The 18,103-nt window shown below is 40.8% G+C and overlaps 1 protein-coding gene across 4 annotated transcripts in view; it reads right to left on the bottom strand.

The window, feature by feature from the left end:
- The window catches only part of tmem63ba (transmembrane protein 63Ba), a 36,427-nt gene that overhangs the window by 13,929 nt on the left and 4,395 nt on the right, over window positions 1-18,103 (bottom strand). For 2 of the 4 annotated variants that reach the window (XM_010795846.1, XM_010795844.1), the window contains exons 2-18: window positions 15,367-15,591; window positions 15,098-15,177; window positions 13,443-13,484; window positions 11,398-11,485; window positions 11,241-11,278; window positions 10,972-11,114; window positions 10,719-10,770; window positions 9,798-9,906; window positions 9,631-9,701; window positions 9,092-9,172; window positions 8,842-8,965; window positions 8,241-8,374; window positions 7,986-8,123; window positions 7,521-7,674; window positions 7,274-7,380; window positions 7,058-7,144; window positions 6,885-6,950 (exon numbers count right to left, since the gene is read on the bottom strand). In XM_010795846.1, the coding sequence (XP_010794148.1) occupies window positions 6,885-6,950; window positions 7,058-7,144; window positions 7,274-7,380; window positions 7,521-7,674; window positions 7,986-8,123; window positions 8,241-8,374; window positions 8,842-8,965; window positions 9,092-9,172; window positions 9,631-9,701; window positions 9,798-9,906; window positions 10,719-10,770; window positions 10,972-11,114; window positions 11,241-11,278; window positions 11,398-11,485; window positions 13,443-13,484; window positions 15,098-15,177; window positions 15,367-15,567 (1,715 nt within the window). In that variant the 5' untranslated portion in view covers window positions 15,568-15,591. The remainder of the gene's footprint in view (window positions 1-6,884; window positions 6,951-7,057; window positions 7,145-7,273; window positions 7,381-7,520; window positions 7,675-7,985; window positions 8,124-8,240; window positions 8,375-8,841; window positions 8,966-9,091; window positions 9,173-9,630; window positions 9,702-9,797; window positions 9,907-10,718; window positions 10,771-10,971; window positions 11,115-11,240; window positions 11,279-11,397; window positions 11,486-13,442; window positions 13,485-15,097; window positions 15,178-15,366; window positions 15,592-18,103) is intronic. The other 2 variants (XM_010795847.1, XM_010795848.1) reach the window with 2 other exon arrangements.

Raw genomic sequence — 18,103 nt, 5'->3', positions numbered from 1 at the left:
TGGTCCTTCGCCTACAGTACCATATCACATGGACAAGGGTCACCTATGGAGACGAGGCACTATGGAACCAATTAATGGGTCCAAAACAATCATTTCAAAAAGCCCTGAATCCTTCCTCCGTAAAAGATTTTAGAAACAAACTCAAGCACTAAAGGTATTCTAATAATGAACAACTGAATGACTTCAGTAGTCACAATTACAACACAGCTGCCAGCATATTAAAACTTTTATAAATCATCAAACGACATGTCCATGTGATTGATCGCGGAAAGTATGCGCTCTTTTTTTAAAGATGCTTATTGCAAAACTACTTGATAATGCATATTTTGATCAGCTTAGGTGACATTTGTTCCATTAAGATTTTTGAGCGAGGACTACATTTGACGCCTTAACCTTGTAAATTCTCCTAGCCCTAGAAAACCCCTCAAAACATGATCAGTCATCCTTTCATCAGTGAACGCGCCATGCAGAGTGGCCAGGCTTTAAGAGTTTCCTGAATTAAATATGATTATAGAACCCATGTACATTAAAGGTGCGGAGTGAACACGAACGTAGAAGCCCGAGATTCAGCTGAAGAAGGAAGTAACAAAGTTAGGTCTTCACTTGCACGACCAGTGTACCACTTCAAGGCGGTTTGGTGATATTTCACACATTGACACGCCTCTGTGTATCAACCTCTCCCTCTGCTTTGTATCCTCCACCATTCCTTCTCCACACAGTAAACCAAGGATGGGGAGATTTGATTTATTATTGTAACTCACTGTCTCACTTTTTTTTTCTGTGTGTTTACAATTTCCGCTTTAATATTGATGTGCGCTCTCTCTCGATCTTCGCTGTATGGGCTACTTTTTCTTTTCACACGCACAGCTCATATCAGATTTCTGGGAGCTTGCTTTTACGCTTTATAGACGTGTGGTTTGTGCATTTCAGCTTTTTGGAAGATTTCCCCCTGCCTTAAAAGCTTAAGCTGGTATTTTTGACCAAAGTGGTAAGAAGTTAAATAGATGAATTATAGATCTGTAAATAGAGTAGCGCTGCCATCCACCTCTTTTTTTTTTTCGGATCCTCTTTTAAAATTTACAGCTATTCACGGCAATTTTACAATTCAGGAAATAATCTTTCCCAAGCCATTTTCTTTAAATAGGTAAAGTTAAGCGGCTGCCGTGCCTTACAAAATAAATACCGCTAAAAATACCGGCACGATAAGCATATTCAGAAAGGAGGTAGCTAGTTAACCCGTCCCTATGGCCAGACCTAGATGCCCACACTACCATGTCCTGTTGTTTTAAAATGTCAATTAGCCTTTGCGATTCACGCTTGCACAATGTTCATGTTGGGGGGAGAGAAAAAATCTGATGGCTTCAGCGTCTTATTATCAACTACCCACACACCCAGCATTTCTGGACCACACATAGCCCCAACATTTATTTTTAATAACGTAGTCTCTTTTTGGTCCGCCTGATTTTATTGTTGCCTGCTCAGTTGGGTGTGGCGTTCTTCCATGAAGCGGCTGACGGCTAATTACAGGGATCAAGGTCAGCCCACAACGAGGAGGTTAATAACGACACATGGCGCCCAGGAGGGACTGTGCTCACTACGGGGTCAACAATATTCAAAAGAGAGGGGCTCCTCCTACTCTGCCCCTCACCCAGGCCACTACAATGCTACTACTCTATGGATTACTAAAGTTGAGTTACCAATACCTGCAAAACGGGGGAAACGAGGAGTAGACACACATTTGCGAGTCCATAACATGGAAATGGATTTTGACTGCATCTTCAATTTTGGTTAGCCGCCCTTATGCCTACTATATTATTGCTGCTCATTAAATCACGCAAATTGGCTACATGCATCTTTTATCCTCAAGCCTGTGAGACCGGCCTCAACCCGACTCTCAAACCTTTGACGATAACGATCTGGTTTTTTTGGTTCTCCCTTAATGTTGCCGGTAAAGCGGACTTTCCGAATTGGTAGGCAACGAATGGGGGTGTCACCTTGATTTTCATTACAGTTATTTTTTTGTAGAGAACATAATACATAAAAAATGGACTTGGTCAATGAGTTTAAAGGAATAGTTAAATGGCTGATATTTCCTTAGGAGACTATATGCAGCGCTTTGTAGATTTCTTGTTTGTCTGGAACCAACAGGCTTCCGCGCTTTCAGCGTTGCCTTTTATTACAGCATAAAAAATTCTTCCCAACCTCTTAATTTCGTGGAGTTTGCCTACTGTTTGAGTTTGACGAAACGCAATTAATAGTTATTTAAGTAGATAGTTACTTATTTTCTATCGATTGACTACTCATTTTACTTCACACAAAGGGGCAAGCTTAATCCAAGTAAAATACTGGTTTGCCTGCCCTTTTTAACAGGAGGAGTGCTCTCGCCTGTGGATGTTCCTTCCCGGTTCTTTTCCTTCCTCCTGATGGTCATTATAGGAAGAACCCGTGTCGGCGTTAACACGGAGCAAAGCGCACTGAGTCTCAGCCACCAACTGAGATGGTTAATATGATTTCTGCGCTGCATTCTTTGAGGCCCATCTGCCCTCCCGTTTAGGGTGTTTGCGCCTCTCGACTGAGGCTGGCTCCCAGCAGGGGGGGGTCCCACTCAACCGCCGAACGCGCGAGTGTGAGCCAGGCTGCCGGTTTTATGCCTTCACTTAATAACGCCTGTCGGGAACAAAGACTTCTTTTCCTGCCCTTCCGCTCACGACACATTGCATTGGCCTGGGCCAAACACACAACACAAACAAACCTTTTACTTCGATAGCAAGGAAATAACCGTCGTTTTATCTTGTCTCTAAGGAGAAGTGGCGTTATAATTGTTATACAAATATTTCACAAAGGGCCCGTTTAAGCAAACTGGCGCGGTGCTTGTTGGCGAGATGGTAGTTTTAAGGCCATTGCTACGTCAAGCGTGTTTTGGCTCCCGCCCACAGCCAGGGATTCCCCTTAGCACGGGAAGCAGGACGGGTTTTGCCAGGCGTGAAAGAGGATATTGACGCTCTGATGCTTTTTTGGGTTTTTTACCCACATTTTTTCTCTAAACTCCTTTTTCACTGCCTACTGGCTGTTTTGGGGGGTCTCTTTTATTCAGTGTTGGCTGCTTTGTGGGGCACTGAGCGGGCATGCTCATGTGGGCGGTTTCCTTCTGTGGCAGGTTGTTTGGAGGGTGCTGCTGTTGACTGCTGACCAGGGACAAGCAAGACAGGCAGGGGAAGGGGGGGGAGTGTAAAGGAAAGGCTGCTTAAGGTTATCTTAGGGGAGGGCAAGAACAAAAATCTCGAGGTGTGCTCTTGAATGGGTGGTGCTAAAGAAAGGGCTCTAGGACGAGAAGAGGCGCACACTTAAACTCTGTTTTGTCCCTTTTTCTGAAAAAGGGAATTTTGGCTAAGAACACTATGCAGTTTGAGGGTGTGTGTGTGTTTGGGTGAGCTAACCGGAAAATAGGGAGAGCAGCTTGTGTGCGGTTTTATGGTGCTAAGCATCCTCTTAATGTTTCTGCAGCAGCATGCTTATTTCGCAGATCACCGGCTGAGACTGGTTTGGCTTTATGGCCCAGGTTCCCTGGCAACACATTGGATTAGCCTGAGTGAAAGCTTAACTTATACGCACAACCTCACCATGTATAGCTAGCACAGGCGCATTTTAAAGAAAGGACATATTTACGTCTTCCTGACGCTTTATATCCTCTAAAATACCCTGTAAGACTGGACAATGTTATTCCTTAAATTGGTCTTTTTTTAAAAAAGCGTTTATCTTTTTCCTGGTTTTGAAGGACTGCATTACATTTAAAAGGGATGTTATTTTCTATATTTACCAGACTGTTCTAGGCAGGTTTGAGTATTTTAGCTATTCAAACAATCTCATTGTGTTAAAAATGATTCATCGGTATACTGGTAAACAAACCGCCAGCTTCTAAATGCTTCTCATGGCTTTGCCTGGTAGTTTTTAATTATTTTTTAATTTGCTCATGTTGCACAAGAGTGGGCTCGATGATAACCTCCAGGCGCCAGTCTCTTCCTCAGCTGGGCACCTCTCTTCTGTGTATCATGCGCCTCTCACTTGCGGAGCAGCCAGCAGTTGGTTCTGGTCTGTAAGACCCTTGAAGGCCCGGCCAGGTATATCTGTCAAGCGCTAGAAAATCAAGACTTTGGTGCCAAATGTTAGTTACGCCGTGTTATTATAAAATGGCCTTCCTGGAGGCTTGCCCCCCTGTCGCATGGGTCAGTGTACTTGTTTTGGGTTATGGGATTTTCTTTTCACAAATGGATATTTGAAAAAACAAAAAACGACTGGATATTTGAATTTTCGTTTAAATTTGAAAAACCAAAATTTAAAATACAAGGGCCGTTTTTCTTTATATCGGGGCTTCAAAAAGGGATTAACTTAAACATAAAAAACGGGATGATTCTTCATTTTCATACTTCTCAAAACAAAAATTGTAATCACGGTAGAAACAACAGAAAACAAAAAAACTACCGGCGTTTTTCATATTCTGCTACCGCGAAGTTACCTTTACGAAATGGAGGGAGCGGCAGATGGGAGGCACGGTTCAATCCGGTATATCTGACGCGCTCCATTTGGTTTTCACAACACAGCACATGGAACACATTGAGGCCCATGAAAACGAATGCTTATCTAAGGGGCTGCTAAATATAATTAGGCCTTGTGGGGGCTCTAAAATGGACAACACTTTGTTTTAGGAGATTTACAACTATGCAGCCCGATCTGCACTGCCGGGGCAACTCAGCCGATCTCTCGAGTTTGTTATTTATTTTTTCTTGCCATTAGTTCTTTCGCCTTGAGAGTTGACACTGTTGGCACTCAGTAGTGAAACTACTCCCACAAGCTACTATGAAAGTACTTACTGTGTACTTTTCTGAGTAATCCTGTTAATGTTCCCCTCCTGAGAACAAGACATGCATGTTTCTCTGCTATTTTGAATCAGCGTTAAAACACCTTTTTCTGACACCTGATGTTGTTTGGAACAGAGTACTTTAAGAGGGATGGTAGACATTCAATATCAGCCAAATACTTCCAGTCAGTACTCCAGCAGCCAGCATCTTTACCCTTTGTGAAAGTCTTTAGAGCTCATGGCCTGGGGTTAGCTGGTAAAACAAATATCCTTCAGCACACTAACACACCTTGTGACTTTCTTGTTGGCCTCTTATGAACCTTGCCCCTTGTCTTTTTAAAATAAGCGGATCCATTCTGCCTCCTAGTTCAATCCTCGCCTGATTCCATCAGGGGTCCCAGTTCATTGCATTTGGGGGGCCAGTCAATTAGAAGGCTATTCGCAAAAATGTGTTCCGAATTCAACAAAAATGTTTTTTGGTGGGAGTGTGGAAGCCAGAAGCTAAATTGATAGATGGTTTGATTTTGTGTAATTAGCAACCTGAGAGGAAAATAAATGCGCACACCTTTCCTATGAAACGTTTTTCTGCCCTAAAATAGTTGAAATTGAACGCTTAACCTTATATCAAAACACCACATCCATGGCCCTTTTTTGCCCGCTATTTAAATTGACTTTTTTGGTTTGAAGTAATAACAATATTGCATATTTATATTTTTTATATACACATCAACATAATTGTTATAGTATTATAGCAGTATCATTTTAGATGCAGTCTTTCTTTAAAAATAAAATACTGCAAATGAAGAATTATTTTTAATTGTTCTGCCCACAGATATGCCCTTGACTTTGAATTTGAAAACATGTGGCCAACTGTTTATTAATACAGTGCGGATGAAAAGATTTCTTGCGAAGGATAAATTCTTCATGGGGCTCAATGATCTCTAGATAAAAGGGGCGTGTGTATGGGCTTTGCCTTCTTTATTGATAGTATGATAGTGGTTTGGTTTAAATAACTAGTGACATTTTAATAAATATTGGCCCAAAATAAGGCATATACCATAATTTTTCTTTTTACTATAAGCGCGCCTTTTTTTTCCCATTTTTCGCACGCTGCCGGGTTTATATAACGGTGCGGCTACACTCTTAGGATTTTTTACAGCTAACGGCCACCACCTTTAACTCTATGGGCTCTATGGCCGGTCCGCGGGCCCCCACCTTTAAGCGGCGGGCTTCCAGCAGGAAAAGCTGGAGGCCGGAAAAGAGTGAGACAGGTAGCGCGCAAAAGTAAAAGTGGAACCGAGAGTGGTACGAGAGACAGAACGAGAGCAAGACAGGCAGACATTACGAGAGCGAGACAGTTTGTCCCCGTACCACTGGTTGAAAACCACTGCTGTAGATCACTGCCGGTACGTGCGGTGGGAGCGCACCGTTTAAGTTTGAAAGTTGAAAAGTTTGTGTGTCTGAAACGCTATGTGATACAGTACAGTTTACACAGCACAGTACATGTTCTGTAGCTACTATTGCACTAAATGGTAACACTTGAATACGTTATGCAAATATGCAACTTGTTTGTTGAAATGTTAATAAATGGGAGCTTCCTCAAACAGCCATCTCTTTCCCGACAATCCCCTCTGTGCACGAACCCTTACATATGGTAATGAAACATTAAAACACCTGCGGCTTATAGTCCAGTGCGGCTTATATATGTACACATCATTCAATTTAGCTGCTGCGGCTTATATTCAGGTGCGCCTTATAGTCCGAAAATTACGGTACATTTATTATACCTATAGGGGGTTCAAATAAAAAACAGTATTAAATCATTATTTTTCATACAAAATGTGAACTATTATTATTGTTTTTGTTATTTCTGTATTTTTCACGATTTATGTTGTATTGGTAATTGTATAAAACAATTTGAACTATTTATGGTATTTAAATGGTTACGGTGTAAATATTTCATCCTGTTCTGCTTTATTCTAAGTGCTAGAGTGTTGCATTAGAACATCTAGAGAACGTTCCTACTTACTCAAATCTAACATTACCATCTGCCAGGAATCTTTTGTCAAAAAGCCACCGGAAGAAAACATCCAAACTGCAAAGACAAAAGGAGAGAAAGGCATCAGCTCAATTACTCAGCTCGCCCAAGATGAATTCAGGTTCACATTTCATTGTGTTGCAGGGAAGAAGTCAAAAACATACCTGCTGAGTCCTAGAGAGGGCAGCAACAGGACCATGAAGATCAAGAAAGTGTAGCATTTATGCATTGTGGTCCGGTTCTCTCCTGACCTGTAAGGCCAGAGGAAATAATGACATGTCTTTAAAATAGAAACAGGGCAGACAGAACACACTTAACCTAAAAAAGGAATACATAACTGACTATATATATGCTGAGTTATTGACTCCAGACAAACATACCGAGTCCAGTGGGCCTCAAAGAAGGCAGAGTAGTAGACGATGGTTGGCAGTAAGGCGGAGAAGGACCACAGTAGGAGGGTGGGGAAGAACTGGGTGACGATTGGATTCTGGAGGACGGATCAGAGAGTGGCGGACATGTTGTATTAATAATTGAGAGTGCCTAAATCGTGATGTGATGGCATGGACTTAACGCTCGGCAAAGATAAGAACACCTGAACTGATTGCACTCATAAAAGGAATGACTCACATTTAGGTACTCCACAGGTTTGGTAACATTAAACTTGTCCATTGTGGAGATGATGATGGCCGGGGTGGTGAGGAAGAAGAGGAGGAGGAAGAGGACAATGTTGATGATCAGGCAGCGGAGCCACCAGGTGACTCCTCCCACTGACAGATGCTCCCTGTGGGATGGAGTTGATGCAGAGGTTAGATTGACTCTGGGCGATGACCCGCAGTTATGGACACAGCTGCGCAGTAATCTGACACCACAGCTAAAAAAATCCTTTGTCATCTTGAGAGAGAAAGTCTCAAGTGATTATTCCAAGCGATACAAATCAAGTTTGTGCCTGTAGATTTCCCTTTGGGTACTTGCCTTCCTTCTGCCAAAATGCATCCACCCTTTGAAATGTGTGGAGTTATATCATATTGAAACTTTGTTTTATTTATCTAGCCCTGTTGTCAGACAGACGATATGAGCTGAATGTGTTCTCACCAGTAGACATTTTGTGGATCAGGGGCGTAGCTGACGGTCCAGTTGTGTGTGTGGAGCTTGCCGTTGAATTGAGAGCTCTTGGGCTCCCGGCGACACTGACAGCCCTGACACTTGCAGGCGTTAAAGTCTTTTAGGATTCTGAAAATGAAATTACAACAAAACAAAGTGGAGACTTTACCGAGGGTGAAATAATCTGCTAAACTAAACGTCACAGATGTGTATTCATAAATATTACCCCACGTAAAATGTACTTACATGGCAGTGATGGACTCGTTCTGGAAGGTGACAAAGGCCATTCCCAGGGGCTTCCTGTTCACCTTTTCTTTCTCCTTCCTGTATTCCTCTTTCAGTTGTGACTCCAGTTTGGTATAGTAGCCCACTGCCTCTTCCTTTAAAAAGGAGAAGCCATTTACATTCCATTAATAATGAATAACACTAAATAAAAACACAGTCTACTGCATGGTTATCTTCTAATGTAGTCTAAATCCACTCAAACTACAGCTTTCTTTTTTAGATATAATACTTGCATTAAAATGAAGAATGATTATTTTGAGGAGTTAGTTTGTAGTGAGCATAATAATATATAATAGATTTGTTGGTGTATTGTGTACTGTAAATTCAACAAGATGCCTTCTTTATCTTTCCCCCAAAAATATTGTACATTTCAGCGTGTTAACACGGTTCAGGAGTGTGTTGCTCTGATATATAGCTACAATATATTTATTTATTTAATCGTTTATTTGGTAGGGACATTGAACATTAATGAACACTTAAAACAATAAATGTGCCAAGCGTAAATATGCCGGATTGAGCTTTGAGCTACTTTCCATCCGCAGTCCCTCAATATGAGTCTTACCCGCTCGCAGCCTTTAATGATGCAACAGCAAAGATGTCCGCATGGTTTTGGATTGATCATGGTGGTAATGTGCTCCTTGGCATGAAGGTCAATAAAGAATTTCTTGCTGCGCTCCGTCTTCTTCCTGTATGCAAAACAATTAAATCAGCTGTGTCAAACAGAGGAAGGGCTACTTCACTTAAACAAATCAAGTTCATCCAAAATTGCTTAACAATCACACACGTATGCACTAAATGTTGATTGTTGTTACCTTTCAGAGTTGAGGTACATCAGCCTGGCCACATTGTAACAGATACGAGCCTCCAGTACAACGCAGTTTTCATACGCCTGCCTGAAGAAGGGCATAGAGTTCAACTTACACGATTCCCGACAACGGCAAATTGTATTTACTAAAGATGACTACCACCATAACATTAGCTACTCACAAAGAGAATATGAATGCAACAGCCACAAACAGTAACATGCTTTTATAATTGTTTCTTTTCCCTGTACAATGTTTCTTCTGTACTAAAGCATAGTGGCTATTTTTGCAGAAAAGAACAAAGAAACCATTTTCACTGATGCTATTTATCTTGAGCCTAACACCCCCTCCTCAGTCTTTGACCCTCTTGACACATGACTAGCATGATCCTGCTCATCTGGCTGTTATTATGCACAATTAACCATATAGGCCTGCCATTGTGTGATCGTATGGGCCAGCACAAGACAGCTGCTTTCAACAGGATCAGGCATGACTCTCATACGGCTTATCGGTGTCGTGAAATATCAGTGATCCTGAAGACTGCTTACTCAAAGTGTTGCTTTATCTCAGCCTCCTCTGCGTATTTGGAGATTCCATTGACAAATAAAGTGCGTTTCACCTGCGGGGAAATGAAGACGGGGAGGAAATTAGCAACACAATTCTCCCTGCGATCTGTGTGTACAGGGAGTGTATGTGACAGACATTGTACACCCACCAAGTCATCCTCCTTGTAGTGCATCTTTGAGGTGTGCCGCCGCATGCTGTACACTGTCAGTAACAGGTAGAGAAATGCAAAGATGGTGTGCAGCCACATTAGTGCATTTCTGAGGAAATAAAGGGAAAGGATTTAGTGACACAGCATTAGGAAGTGAAGACTAGTACAGTATACCACCAGACTCAGGGACAGTTTCATTCCACATGGACATAAGACTGATAAACACCTAAACTCTGTAAAGAATATCCATGAACATTAATCAGTTTGCATCTTGCTAATTATTTATCTAATATATATATATATATACACACATATATATACATATATATATATATATATATATACATATATATACACACATATACAAACACATATATATACACATATATATACACATATACATACATATATATACACATATACATACATATATATATATATATTATATATATACACACATACACATATATACATATACATATATACACATACATATATATACACATACATACACATACATATATACACATATATACACATACATATATACACATCATATATATACACATACATACACATATACACACATACATATATATACACATATACACACATACATATATATACACATATACACACATATATATACATATACATATATACATATATACACATATACACATATACACATATATATATACACATACATATATACACATACACATACACATATATATATACACATACATATATATACATATATACATATACATACATATACATATACATATACAGCACTGGTGGAGAGGAGCCTGTGACTTAAGTTTTTCATTGCCATATCTACACTGTTGCTCATGTGCACATGACGATAAAGCCTTGAATCTCGAGAAGTATAAAGTAAAAGGTACAAGAACTACTCACTCTGAATCCAAATTTGCTATAGTGGTTCGCCCAAAACTGTAGGCATTGTTTTCTGAAAAAAAAAGAAGAAATATGATAATCACTTGTCAATCATCATTGGTGCTGCTTATCTGCAGCCCAACAGAAGTACACAAAAATAGATAATAGCTGCAAGTAAAATACAAACGAGAAAAGGCAGACTCACCTAGTCAAACATTAACAGACTAACTTTGAACTGAAAGTATCCCCTAATAGTTTATTCCAAACCACTCACCAAGTAAGTTTCCAGAGAAGTTAACAGGCAAGATGATGCCCACCGACATCACGCCCACCACTACCAGCAGGCCAATGATGTGTCGCTGAAAGGAAAGGTAATGGACTGCATCTTCCCCACACTTCTCCCTTATCTCTTCATCTCTAAAGAGAAACCACACAAAAAGACAGCAATTAGAAGAAAAAAAAACAGAAACATTTTATATCCAGTTAAATCAATGTTTTACCAACTGTTATTATTTCCAATAAGCCTTGAGAAGGTTGACTCACTTGATGCGGAAGATGGCAGTTAGCCAGGAGCAGAAGCCCTAAAAGGGAAAGAGAGGAGAGAGGTGAAGATGTGACAGTTATCACAAGGAACCCAAGTGTATTTTAAATAAAAGAAAATGCATCAGATTTGATCTTTTAAGAAAAATGTCATACTTACAGTGTCTCTCTGATCGATGTCGACAGAGCTGGAAACTGAAGTGAGGCGTTCGTAGCGTTCTGTTGCATCTGATGTCATGGTAGTGGCACTGTGTGAAGAAAAAACAATACATAGTATTTGCAGGATTGTACACAACTAACTAACACCATGTACCATACAGGGATGTTAGTACTGCGTGTCCCAGGACAGTGGAATCGTTATTAGTGCAGAAAAGATGACAACACCAAACACACACACAGACACGCCCTGAAATGGACTGGAGAGATTCACCCGTTTAACCTGGCCACTGGATTAGGGTTTGGTTAACCAGTGAAGCACAGGCTCAATCTCTGCAGCCACATTTTATGCAGCGTTAGGAATCTACTCTACACGGGTTGAGTACACCATCACTGTCAGAGGAAAGGTTGTGATAAAGAGTTAGAAGGCAAAGCTCTACAGAGAAGAACACTCACAGAAAACAGCAGAAACCCAGTGATCATTAAGAGGCAGTTGGATGGAGTTTGTCATTTTATTTCAGGGGCCACATACTGTAGAGCCCAATTTGGTCTCAAGCAGGCCGGACCACTAAAGTCATAGCATAATAAACTACAAACAACTCCTAATTGTTCCCTTTGTTTTAGTGCACTATTGAATTCACTATTTATGTACAAAATATTATGAACAACCTGACATTTCTTAAGAAAAATAAGTGCAATTTCAACCATTTTATGCCTCAGTTCATCATTTACACATGTGCATTACAACTTACAGATCACAGTGTATCTACAAAAGGCACACAACATTTAGTCAAAGGTATCTGGAACTGAGCAACATTACTTAATGATCAACACAAATTGTCAAGCTCTAGAAATTATTTTACATTCATTTATTTGTATATTTTGTTGTATCAGTTCATTTCGTCTTCCTGTATTTTTCCGAGGGAAACATTATCTATTTGATCGTTTTTTATTATCATATCTTTCACCTGTTTTAAAAAAGGTCTTAACATCTGATCTAATGAGAATGTCTTGTTGTTTGTTTTAATTTGTTATGTGTGCCATTTTGTAAAGCACTTTGAACTGCACCTGCTGTATGAAAAGTGCTGTATAAATAAAGCTGCTTTATTATTATTATTATTTCCACATCTGTGTAGTTACCCTGACCACCTGAACTAACACACCACCATACAAGCTACAGTGGGAATTATTAAGGAAGAGGGTTAAGTTATCCCCCTGCATTGTAAATCTATACATACAAAATAAATTGCAGTTAAAGTCTTCTCTGTCATTTTTAGACTTTGCAAAGTCATCCTGGAGGCCGAATTGGACACTCTGGCAGGCCGTTTTGGCCCAAGGGCCATATGTTTGACACCCCTGCCTTGTTATATACGTTTGATTGCACTCCCCAGGGAGGTGATGTCAATTTAATCACAACTGAGTATGAAAATGAGCCAGGCACTGCTGGAATTCAAACAAAGTTGAGGATTCAATACTCCATGAAAGGAAGACGTAACACAGGGCTCTAAGAGATCTCTAATGGAATGAGGAGAGAGCCTGAGGCTGTAATCCACCGTCAGTCCTCCTCTCGCACATTCCTACAATAGGAGAAGTCAGGATGGTTCCTCTCAGATCTAAGTACACAGGGTTTACTGTAGCTGCACCGTGTCAGGGCCCGTTTACTATCTACATAACATTACCTCTCCCCGTAAGCATCCTGCCTGTGCGGCTCATGCGCTGCGCTCACAGAGAAGAAGTCGGAGCTTCAGAAGGGGGTCAACACAGAGATTAGCACACACAGATCTGATTAGGACAGCGAGATAGGACAGGCGCGCCCGAGAGCAGACGTACAACAGTGACGAGGAGAGGGAGAATGATTAGAGAGCCTGGCACTGGCAGACTTCTGGAGGACAAGGGGGGAAACAAACTAAACCATCAAGAGTGGAAAACAGGCGGAAACCCACAGCGGCCTGGGCAGAGTGGACAAGAGGTATGAGTTCGGTTAACTACAGCGAGAGGAAAGGAGAGAAGAAACAGGCAGTGAGTCCACGATATGGAGCAATAACATACTATTCCCGATCATCCAGCCGACTGTATCGTTGATCCATTCTTCTGGTGAAAATAAAAGCAAAACAAAACCATTCAGCTTAGTTAAGGGGGAATGGCCCTGTTGGCCAGTTAGGGTGCTGGTTCATAGAAACACTGAGGAAGCATACTACACCACAGGCATACCAATGAAGGGTGCTATTCATTCTGCTATACATAATACAGACATCTAGAGGTATTTATGGCCTATGCTATAATAAACTCTGCATTTATTTAAGTTGAGCATCATGTCCTCAGTAGCTAGACAGACACATTGTACTTGATTGACAAGTCTTCCTAGTAAAGGTTATATTTACTTTTCAGATATAACATGTATGACAGGCGCTGATCGCAACCAGCCCTTTGTCATGAGACAACAAACTACATTTCCTGTCTGTTACAAAGTGTCCCATGCTGCCACCCCCCTCCCATCCTCCCACCACGCTGCAACCCAGTACTCTGCTCACATGCAGCTGCAAAAATAGTGGAGCTGCAAGATCCCACAGACACAGCGGGGGGATGTAGGTGATGGAGCACTGTGTCACATACTTTACAGGGTTTACAGTCAAAGAGGTCTTTAGCGATGTCTGAGCTTCTTCTCTCCCCAGTTTGATTATCCTGTTTCATCTCATGAGTTAAAAAGTTTAAAAAGGAGCACTGCATCAGCCCATGTTGATTCCATAACCATTCTTATTATTTGATCAGCGTGCAGACATCAGTCTCAAATTATATTTAAAAAATCCATATTCCACTGGGCTTGGATGCAGACAGTGGCTTTTAAGTGGTGCGGTAAATTGATTTGAATAAATAATGGTTTCTGGGTTGCCGGATACTCAGTGGTTACAGCTGGTGGGGGTCTCTGCTGCCCAGTATGGGGGTTTGAATATATTTTTAAAAAAATGGTTAAACAACATCAAATAATGGTTTCATTAGTTTAGTTTCTTTCCATTTCAGGCTTATTGCCACAGCAGTCTGTCCTTTCTATCTCAAGGTGAACAGACCATGGCACAAGTGGCAAAGCATGACAATGTCAGAGTGCATTATTGCCATCAAAAGTGAAACTGCTGACAGACTTCCTGTCTGGAGTGTCACCCTTGTGATGCTTGCTTCACAAAATTAACGTTACCCTTTAGAATAAGGACACTGAATAGTCTAGGGTCATTTGGCATCTAGTATGAATAGCCACCAAGGGCCAATTACTGGTCAAACACTGATAACACGTGTGTTTTACAGATAAATCAATAGGGGTCAGCAGCCACAAGGCTTCTTTCATAATGTGTCCCTGTTGAACACAGAACACTTTTCTAAATAAAGGCAAATCATATCAATGCCTAACAATGGCTCTGTGTCAAGCAGAGGCATTGGGTTCAGGCTCCTGACTTGCTGCGTGTCACACGCTCAACCGAAAGTCCCATTTAAACCTTAGAATGCTTGTTGCTCCTGCAACTGTAAAACGCCTGACATCACATAAGGAACAAGATGTTAAACAAAGCATGTTTATGGTTTAGGTTGGTTGTTGTTAACACACTTTGTTTTTCCAAACAGTTAACTTTTCCAAACAATTATTAGCTGTGAATTCAGCAGGTATAACATGTAAGAAACTGTGATGTGGACCTAAGGTTGCAATGTTTTCTAGTTACCTGTCAGCGTCATTCACCAGAGCGAGGCGCCCATAGTCCCACGCTACTTTTCTCAGGAAGGAGAATACAACCAGCAGCCCCTACAAGTACAACATAAACAGTGACTGTCAACACACACACACACACACACACACACACACATCTAGTCCTTTTATTTACATTACAGAGAAAGGTTACATAACTCCTTGAGTGTTATCATTTGAAAACACATTCTTCTAAAGGTTTTGCCTCAATTCTGACACTTGATAAGAAATGAAAGAAAGACTCACCAAAAAGCACATAAAGTCAAGGGCAAGGACTGTAGGCACCCCCCCAAAAGGTAAACCTTGCAGCACTGTACTGCGAATTCGGGCGGAGTAACAGAATTCCTTGGAGGTGGAATTGGGCGTCAGGGTCGGGGGGCACTTGCCTGAATTGGGGCATCCGTGCGCTCCCCAGACCACCATCATGAATATCAACACTCGGTGCATTACTCAATGCAACATTTTGACAATCTGTAAAGAAGAGACAACGTTATTAGGATTCTTCTCAGTATGCTGATTAATGGTTTTGCAGTCTAGCATAATAGGTCACACTATCTATCTTGTGCAACATTTGAAGAGTAACTAACCCCAGACAGAAGTGGACAGGCGATAGAAAACACACAATCACAACACTGTACAATATTTGTACATTGTCATTTCTTTTTTTCCTTCCCTTTATACTAATGCTGACGTTTGTCTTGTCACAAGTCACATGCCATTGCTTGTTGTTGCATGTTTTAAAGCATTATATGCCGTCTGTTCCTTGTTAGTGGACAACATATCTGCAATTGACACATTGTCCCAAATGTAAGTAAAATAACTGTAGTCACACTGTATACTCTATACACCTGGTTGCCAGTTCTTTTTCACACCATTAACTGTTACCTGTTTAGGCGAGATCAATATATGTTTCCTGTTCAGATGTACCTTAAAACACTTCCTTCCGGTCTCTTAATAATTCCAGTAAAAATCAAGCTACCTTACGTGTAATGACGTAAAACATAGAGAAAGCATGAATCTTGTGTGAGGAGTAATAAGTCCTTTGAGAAATGTATCTTTATAACAGCATCCTGATCCCAACACTAAAGCAAGAAGCCCAATGACTTCAGCAGGGTATTTCCAGCCTTAAGCATTCAGACTAGTTGTAAAAGAATCACACAAACAAACACATTTAATCCTAGATAGGATATCAACCTTTTCTTCTGCCTTGGCGAACAGCACAAATTAAGTGTGCTACAAAAGATCTCCAGGCTTAAAAAAAGACTTCTTGAAGATTCCTACCAACACTAAGGTTCACTTTCATTGACTCAGACAGGGATGCTTTAGGTCAGGAAATGGACTTCAATGACCAATTTAAGTCTTCTCAAATATTAGGTGCAGGGGGAAAGTATTGCTTGGTTAAAACACAAGCCATCCAATAAATACTTGTAACCACATGAGTCCATGAACATGTCTTTGCTAAGTTGACTTGTATAATAACAGCAGGATAGTTGACTGACGAACAGAAAACCCTGAAATCTAAAAATACCTTCTCCATCTTATTGAAATGTATCTATTCGGATCTGAAGGCTATGCCTCATAAGAGTTGTCATATTTTACAACAAACTGAGTGAACCGAGGGCTCGGAGGAGGCGCGTAGGTGTTCTGGTGAGTGTTTGCACAGTTGCACTGCTAAAGGCTCCTTGTGCCCTTCGACCCACTACTAGCAGCAGCATTCACGATGCTGCTCATCTGCCCTAACACTAACTCATTTATCCGCTCCCTGGAATGCTGTGACATCACTGGAGAGGGACGCAGCCAGAGCCGAACAATAAGCCGATAGAGACCGCAGGGTTCAAATGGACCGGTCTCAACCTAAGGAGGACACAACATACCCCCCTGTGCCTTCAACAACAGTGCTGCACATCCTCGAGCCATTGCCGCAGTTCAGCCTGTTTAACATGCAACACCAACCTCTTGAAAAGGACTTAAGATAGTTTCAAAAACAACTTAGAACTCCTAAGTAGTTGGTACAGTAAGGCTGTCAGTGTCACGGGAAGTGTTGTGTTTCAAGTGACTACTAATCTTTCAAATGTATACAGAAATGTCAGGATTCAATTTAGAAATATTACATTTCAACCAAAACATTTACTGTATTCCACCATGAGGCACGCATACAAGTATTACTCAAGTGTAGCATAAACTCAAATTGAAAATGAGTTGAGTTCTTTATCTGTTTAAGTTTAACCTTATAATTGTCTGTTAGAACCGTTTGCATCCGAGGGTCGAGGGTTATCATTGATTAGTCGAGTAGAGCGAGGTCAACAGGTTGTTCAGGACTATACATTTTGTAAGGTGTTATTTACCACAGGATTGCATTATATTGTCAGTCCTGGTATTTCGTTTACACTTCGTTTTTAGATTTTCCCTTTACGTTTTTTTCTTGGCCATTTGTTTAACAATAATCTTTAATAGGTCACCTTAAACCAGGGGTCTCAAACTCAAGGCCCGGGGGCCAAATCCGGCCCTCAACTTCATTTTATGTGGCCCCCAAGAGCTTGCAAAGAATATAATCCGTTTATTATACGGTTACATGCCGCTTTACAGAAGCAGGTTGCCCATAAAATACATGTCCCACAATGCATCTTGTTTTGTGACATGCGCACTGAAGAGACTTGCAATTATTTGCCTTGGACTTCTGCTTTCAGACGTAGTTAATTACTAAGTTATTATCCTATCCGATAATAATCCAATGCAGAGGCAATAATGTCATATAATACATTATTTTATATATATTATATATTTATATATGTATTTTATATAGTTACCACCGGCCCTTTGAGTGCAACCATAATGCTAATGTGGCCCGCGATGAAATTGAGTTTGACACCCCTGATCTAAATTAGTCATGATCCCCGTTTTTTGTTCATATATTCTTATTTTGAAGTTCTCAAACAACTTCCTGTCTTTTCCTCTCTATTTGTGATGTGAGGGGTTCCCAATT

The sequence above is a fragment of the Notothenia coriiceps genome, unplaced genomic scaffold (genome assembly GCF_000735185.1).
Source record: "Notothenia coriiceps isolate Sejong01 unplaced genomic scaffold, NC01 NC01_scaffold00037250, whole genome shotgun sequence".
In the NCBI taxonomy this organism is placed as follows: Eukaryota; Metazoa; Chordata; class Actinopteri; order Perciformes; family Nototheniidae; genus Notothenia; species Notothenia coriiceps.
The sequence above is the reverse complement of the archived record's forward strand: the minus strand, read 5'-3'. Positions and strand labels throughout refer to the sequence as shown.